This window comes from Penaeus vannamei, chromosome 20, assembly GCF_042767895.1.
Source record: "Penaeus vannamei isolate JL-2024 chromosome 20, ASM4276789v1, whole genome shotgun sequence".
Classification (NCBI taxonomy): Eukaryota; Metazoa; Arthropoda; class Malacostraca; order Decapoda; family Penaeidae; genus Penaeus; species Penaeus vannamei.
In genome coordinates, this window is record NC_091568.1 from 4,737,386 (window position 1) to 4,744,885 (window position 7,500).

At 43.8% G+C, this 7,500-nt stretch overlaps 1 protein-coding gene across 13 annotated transcripts in view; it reads left to right on the forward strand.

Moving 5' to 3' along the window:
• LOC113828121 (TOX high mobility group box family member 4-A) overlaps positions 1 to 7,500 on the forward strand; it is a 711,447-nt gene that overhangs the window by 664,414 nt on the left and 39,533 nt on the right. For 9 of the 13 annotated variants that reach the window (XM_070134765.1, XM_070134761.1, XM_070134760.1 and 6 more), the window contains one exon: positions 3,011 to 3,082. The exons of 3 other annotated variants lie outside the window; for them this stretch is intronic. In XM_070134765.1, the coding sequence (XP_069990866.1) occupies positions 3,071 to 3,082 (12 nt within the window). In that variant the 5' untranslated portion in view covers positions 3,011 to 3,070. Of the gene's footprint in view, positions 1 to 2,164; positions 2,205 to 3,010; positions 3,083 to 7,500 lie in introns of those variants that run through there. One more of the 13 variants, XM_027381059.2, reaches the window with a different exon arrangement.

Here is a 7,500-nt window from a genome sequence, read left to right on the forward strand (position 1 = left end):
AGCCTCGTTTGTCCGTGTAGTAGCGGAGAGTAGCAGCGGCAGTAGCGGATTTTCATAACTTAATTTGCATACAGGCGCTTTGTGTCCCTGGGAGTAAAGTATGTGTAAAGGGGGGCTTTCGGTGCCGTTCTTCCGCGGCCGTTGTCCACGTGCTGTGAAATATATGCGTGTTTTAGGATCTTCCGGGAGGAGGAGGAGGAGGGGGGAGGGAGGGAGTAAAAGAAGGATGTGAAGGAATGAAACTCAGCCGCGCGGACCGTCGCTGCGTTCGTTCACATACTTGTACGGTTGTGTTGGTTCGAATCCCTGTTCTCTCTTTTTTTATCTTAATGTATGTCTTTCGTTTCATTTTTTTGCGGGGAGGAACTATTATTTTACTTCGTTTCTGTTTTCTTTTTATTTCGTTTTATTTAGTTTTATTTCCTCCCGGTTACGTATCGGTTCCGCGCCAAGAAAGAATGAGAAGAAAGTAAGAAGATGCTCGACCGGTACACCGAACCTTCTAAAAATACGAGAGACTCTGATGTTATTTCCTCTCCGTCTTGTTCAGTATTAATGCATCAGTCCCTCCTCCGTCATCATCTGTCTAGTGCTTTTACCCCCCCCCCCCCACCTCCCTCATCTCCCCATCCCTATCCCTCCCCACCCCACTTCTCTCTTCCCTCCCTCCCTCCCCCCTCTCCTCTCCCTTCCCTCCCTCCCTCTTCTCTTCTTCCCTTCTCTCCTCTCCCCTCCTTGCCTTCCCTTGTTTTTTTTTAAGATATACATACGCACATAGATGTACACGTCATCTGCCCCCCCCCCTTGTTTTTTATGCTATACATACGCACGTACATACACGCCCCTCGCCTCCTTGATGGATGTGTACATTGGTCGAGACTAAAAGTATCTTCTACTCTCTTATCTTTGTGTACATGACAAGGAGTGACATATGACTGTTTTGTTGTATTATACATTTTCTTTAATCCCCACCTCCGCTTTCTTTCATTTTGTTTTGATTACTCCTTTCGTCACACTTTCCGCCTCTGTTCATCGTCAGGGGACAAAGGTGAAAATGACCCTTTTTTCCACTTAAAAATTTCGACTCCTTCGTGACCTCAATTTGACCTGATTAAAGCTCTCGGGTTGACCCTAATCACCTATTCTGGTCTTAATGGACTCGTGCGACGTCAAGCAGGGTCATCTCAGGTCGACGGCGGGGAGGGTAGCGGGGTCAGAGGTCACGGGATTATGTCTGGGAGATGTATTTAACTGCTGTTATTATGGACTAGCTATTTGTGGTAAGGAAGTGGGAATAGTTGAGTTGTTAGGATAGTTCAGTTGTTTAGAAGCACAACGGATATTTTATCGATATATGCTTTTAGTTTGTGTGTTTTTTTCATTATTATTAATTCGTGTTTTTCATCCGTAGCAAAATGTCAATTTATTTGTTTATTGACGAGTGAAACGAGAATTGGAAAAAAAAACTGGCGATTGGCGTGGAATTTACGGCAACATCTCTCGGACTTCGACATCGATTATTAAACATTACCAATTCATAATTGTTTATTTATGCGTTCGGCTGTGCAACATTCACATGCGGAAGGCACTCATGAATATTATAAGTGGTGTTATTGAATGAATTTAACATCTGGCAACATATCCCCCCCCTCTCTCTCTCTCCCTCTCTCCCTCACCCCAGGAAAAGTCGGTCTTTCATTGGTTATTGGAAGTCACGTGACCCAAAAGTGGCCCAGGTATTTCGATATGTTTATCTTACCTTTGTTCTTTCTCTCCATAAGGACGCATTTTAAGATACTTTCATTAGTCATTGGTTTAGTCATTTAAAAGGGTTGAGATAAACGTAATTATGCACTAAAAAAATGTATATATTTTTTGGTTGAGTCCGTACCGAGGGATTCATTTGACTATCGCCCTTATCGACCTAAGGGTATTGGGTACAGGCAACGGAAGGGGAGAGGAGGGGAGGGAGGGGGGAAAGGGGGGGAGACTTCACAGGTCAACACAGGTGAGTAACCACAACCTCAGGTCAGTGTTGGATTGACTGTTGTTGTGTTGTGCTGTTGTGTTTTGTGTCTGTTGGATATTCGTGTGTTTGCGAGCTCGCTGGATATTAGGGAGCAACGGGATAATAATTAGGGGTTTATTGAAGTCTCTTTGTGCTGATTCGGTTAATGGCCGGTGTCGCTATGATGTACAGAAGGGTAAGTGATTTTTTTATTTCATTTTGTTCGCTTTTCGTTGATTTTAGTTCGTTTTGCGTTAATTTTATTATGTAGTTCGGGTTTTCACTATTCCGAATTTTTATTTTTGCCTTTTAGATTTTGTATTTCGTCTTTGTCGACCGTATTTTCGTCTCTTTGTTAGTCCGTTTAGTTATTTCATTTTATTTATTTTTCCGTCTTCGTCAACCATATCTTCGCCTAATCCACGTTGCGTTTTGTTATTTTATTTCATTTTTTTCCTGTCTTCGTCGACCGCATTTTCGCCCATTCCACGTTGCGTTTTATTCATGTTTTTTTATATATATGTAAACGTTTATTCCCGATCACACCGCGCGTGTATTTTCAGTTATTTATATTGTCAGCGGGTTTTGAATGACAAAAGAATACCACATGTGCATGATTCAGTTGCACACATTGTTTTTGCACAGGAAATTTTATTGCTTCAATACGCATTTGTTGAGGTTGATTTTATTATTGTTGCAATCCCCTTCCTTATTCCTGCTTCTGTGTTTTATTAGTTTTATTATGTTCCTTGTTTTTTGTTTGCTGTTTTTTATATTTTGTTTTATTCAATCGCCTTATTTTTTATTTTTTAGAATAACGTAATATTAGTCTTAGTTTTTAAGAAGAACAGTTCGTCACCATCAGCCTCATCACTATTATTTCTCGCTCGTCATCACAATCATCACTTATCATTTTTTTTTACTATAATTTATTTATTTTTTATTATTCCCCTCATCCTTATGATTTTCACCTCATTATTTTGTTTGTTTGCCTTGTTTCAGGGAGGAGAGAGTTTCGACTTGTCACTCACCATTCCGGAGTCCACCAACCACGCTGCCTACATGAGTGACCAGGTGCGCCCTTGCCCCCCCCCTTTCCCCTCCCCCCCTTGCCCTCTTGCCCCCTGCCCTCTTGCCCCCCCTTGCCCTCTTGCCCCCCTTGCCCTCTTGCCCCCCCCCTTGCCCTCTTGCCCTTACTTGGCCTCACTTGCCCCTAATACCCTTTCTCTTTAAGCTCGTTTCCCCTTAGGGTCCACTTCTTTTTTAAGCTGGTTTCCCCATGAAGACCCTTTTCCGATTAAAACCCTTAAGACCCCCTTTTTTTAAGAGCTTTTCCTCTTAAGTCCCCTTCCCCTTAAACTACGTTCCTCATCCCTTCCCCTTAAGCCCCCTCTATTCGTTGCTTCATTTACCTCTATTAACTCCCTTTTCCCCTTCCCTTTATTTGCTCCCTTACCCCCCTCCCTTCTGTTAGCTCCCTTATCCCCCTGTCCTCTATTGGCTCCGTCCAATTCCCTTTATCCACCTTTCTTCAATTAACTTCTTTTATTCCCTTTTTACCCCCTCTCTTCCTTTAACTCCTTTCACCCCCCCTCCACATCCCCTAACCCCCCTGCCCCCCCCGTTCCCCTATTTTTATGATTTCCTTTTTGAAAAGATCTTCAAGTAGTTGCATGTCTTTGTGTGTGTGTGTTTCGCCCTTTTTTTGCAAGTTTTTATTTTCGTTTCTCTCGAGTTGTTGCATTTTCTTTGTGAGTGCGCGTTTCGCTTACCCTCTCCCCCCCCTCTGCCTTCCCCTCCTTCAGCTGGTCTTTACCTCCATCCCCCTTCCTTCCGCCTATCCCCCACCCTTCGTTATTTTTTTCCTGATTTTCTTCCATTTTTCATTTTTTTTTTTTTTTTGGCTTCTAGTAGCTGCATTTCGTGTTATTTTTTCTTTTTTTCTCTCTCTCTCTCTCTCTCTCTCTCTCTCTCTCTCTCTCTCTCTCTCTCTCTCTCTCTCTCTCTCTCTCTCTCTCTCTCTCTCTCTCTCTGTTTCTCTCTCTCTCTCTCTCTCTCTCTCTCTCTCTCTCTCTCTCTCTCTCTCTCTCTCTCTCTCTCTCTCTCTCTCTCTCTCTCTCTCCTTTTTTCTTTTCTTTTTACTGTGCGTGTTCGTTATTGGAAGTTTGTATTGGTTTCTGTATTTTTTTTTCTTTTTCTTGCTTTCATTTCTTTTGATTGTTTTTTGTATTTGCTTTGTAAAGTATTTTTTTGTATTATTTGCTTTGTTTTATTGTTTCTGTTTCCTTTTGTTGCTTTTATTCTTGTTTATTGTTATAATCATCGTTGTACTTATCATTATTGTTTTCTTATGATTGTTACTGTGATTATATTATTATTATTATTATTATTATTATTATTATTATTATTATTATTATTATTATTATTATTATTATTATTATTATTATTGCCATCTTGCTTCCATTTTATTTTTACGCGGTATTGTCCTTTTTGTTTTGATTTTTATCTTTTATCTTTTTTCATTCGTGTTTTCTAATCTCGATTTGCATGATAATATTAATTTATTTTCCCAAGCAACCTGTGATTCACCCTTTTCTCGATTTTTTTTTATTTTCTTTTTTTCTTTCTTTCTTTTTCTTTTGCCAGTTGTAAGACTTCCTTTCTTGTGTTTTTTTGTTTTGAATTTTCGCTTTTAGTTTTCTTCTTCCATCGCGTTCTTCTTATCCCTCCCTCCCCCACCTCTCCCTTTCCCTCCTCCTCTCCTGGTTCTTCGTGTGTTTGTGTCTCGATTCCGTTGTTTATTGGTCATTTCTCTTCTCCCTCGTTCGTTTCCCCGATTGATGTCTTTATCAGCGTCTTGTCTTCGTTTTTTTTTCCTTCTTCCTTTGATGAGTTATTGATTCGTCTTGTAATGTAAATTCATGGCGTCTGACCGAACCGTTCCAGTGATTTATGGAATATGTATGAGTGAGTGGGAGAGAGTGGGGGAGGAGGAAGGGAGACAGAGGGAAGGAAGGAAGGAAGGAAGGAAGGAAGGAAAGAGAGAGTAGAGGAGAATGACTAGGGAAGAGGAACTAGTGGGAGTGAGAAAGAAGAGGAGAGAGAGGGAGAGGGAGAGAGACAAGGGAAGAGGAACGAGTGGGAGTGAGAAAGAAGAGAAGAAAGAGGGAGAGAGGGAGAGGGGAAGTGTTTGTCGTAGATTTTTGAGTCCGTCGGTTGAGTGCCGCTGTTGGACGACTTGGCTTCAAAGTCGTAGTACTGAAGATGTGTTTGTGAGTGTCAGTTTTGTGTATGAAGGCTCACTCCTCCTTCTTCTTCTCAGCCCTCCACCTCTTCAACCTCCTCCTCCTCCTCCTTCTTCTTCTTCTTCTTCTTCTTCTTCTTCTTCTTCTTCTCAGTCCTCCTCATCTTCTTCTTCTCCTTCTCAGTCCTCCTCCTCTTCTTCTTCTCCTTCTCAGTCCTCAACCTCTTCTTCATTCTTCATCTTCTTCTCCTCCTCCTCCTCATGTCCTCTACTTCTTCTTCTTCTTCTCCTCCTCCTTCGCAGTCCTCTTCATCTTCTTCTTCTTCGTCTTCTTCCTCATCGTCCACATATTTCCCCTCTCTTCTGTTTTCTCTCCTTCACTTACCAATTTCTAATAGACACAAGGAACGCCACAAAATGATAACAAGAGCAACAGGAACCGATAGGAAATAAAAATCAGCGTCGTAGGAGAGAGAGAGAGAGAGAGAGAGAGAGAGAGAGAGAGAGAGAGAGAGAGAGAGAGAGAGAGAGAGAGAGAGAGAGAGATAGACAGAGAGAGAGAGAGAGAGAGAGAGAGAGAGAGAGAGAGAGAGAGAGAGAGCGAGCGAGAGAGAGAGAGAGAGAGAGAGAGAGAGAGAGAGAGAGAGAGAGAGAGCGAGAGAGAATCAGAGAGACGGACCGAAATTCCCGCCAACGCCGCGAGGTAAATCTTGGCCGACTGTTACCCTCCGACGCGCAAATTAAGGCCCGGCGTTTTCATACTTAATTTGGGTAAATTTGGAGGACTAACACTGCTGTCCCGACGAATTAAGGGAATTAGAGCTTAACTCGCGGTTTTGGGGAGGGGAGGGAGGGAGGGAGGGAAGAGGGTGGGGAGGGGTAAAGGGGAGAAGGTAAGGGAGGGTAGGGGGAAGAGGGTAGGGAAGGTTAGGGGGAAGGTAAGGGAGGGATGGGGAGAGGGAGGGAGGGGAGGGGGAAGAGGGTAAGGGAGGGTAGGGTGCGAAAGGATAGGGAGAGACAGAAAAGGGGAGGAGGAGGAGGAGGAGGAAGGGGAGAGGGGTTATTAGCCAAGTAACAATTGTGAGTCGCCCCGAGACGCCGGCGAGGTGAGCGAGACTCGGTAATTATCCCACCTGTAAACATTTATCTGGACGCAGTCACGGGGAAGGACGGCGGAATGCGGTGATTTGCGGCGGCGGCGGTGGTGGTGGAAGGGGGGGAGGTGGGGGAGGAAGAGGAAAAAAGGGGGTGGGGAAGGGAAGGAGGGTCGGGTGGGGGGGGCAGAAGGAAGAAAAGACAGACAGACAGACAGAGACAGACGCAAGCACGCGCGCACACACGTACACACACACACACACACACACACACACACACACACACACACACACACACACACACACACACACACACACACACACACACACACACGTACACACACACGTACACACACAACCAGAACAAGAGACAAACAAACAGACCCCCCAAAAAAGCACATACGAGTCACATCAGAACACTCAAGCCTCTGGAAATAGCCCTTGACATCGCCTCCCCTAAAGGATGTCTTCTTAATGCGTCTAAGAAGGTGAACAGGTCGCGTCCATTATGTAACTCGGGAGACACAAGACGTCGCCCTAGACTCCGGGATGAACGGCGATGGCGTAATAGTGAAGATGGCGCTGATATAGATGGATTTAGATGGATGTACGGATGTCGAGGAATGAGAGAAGGGGGGAAAAAGAGAACTCGCAGATGGCGCTGGGTTTAGATGGATGAGTTATTGTCGACGGAATAAAAAAAAAGGGGAAAAAAGACAACTCACATAAGGATTATAGCTGGTATAGATGGATTTAAATTGATGAATTAATTTCGAAGATTGAAAAAGGGGAAAAAAGTGAACACACAAGCGTAATAGTAAAGATGGCGCTGATATAGATGGATTCAAGTTGATGAATGAACGTCGAAGAGGAAAGAAGAGAGGGAGAAGAGAAATCACCAATGCTTAATAGTGAAGATGGCGCTGATATAGATGGATTTAAATTGATGGATGATTGTCGAGGAATAAAAAAAAGGGGGGAAAATACCATCAGTTTTTTTTTTACTCGCGAGATTGTGATGATGAGATGCTCGGGGAAAACCATGTAATGCGTGATGAGTGTGCTTGTGTGGTGATGGTTGGTTCTGCTGATGGATGGCGGCGGGAGGGGTGGAGGAGGGGGGGTGTGGGGGGAGGGAGGAGGTGTGTCAGGGG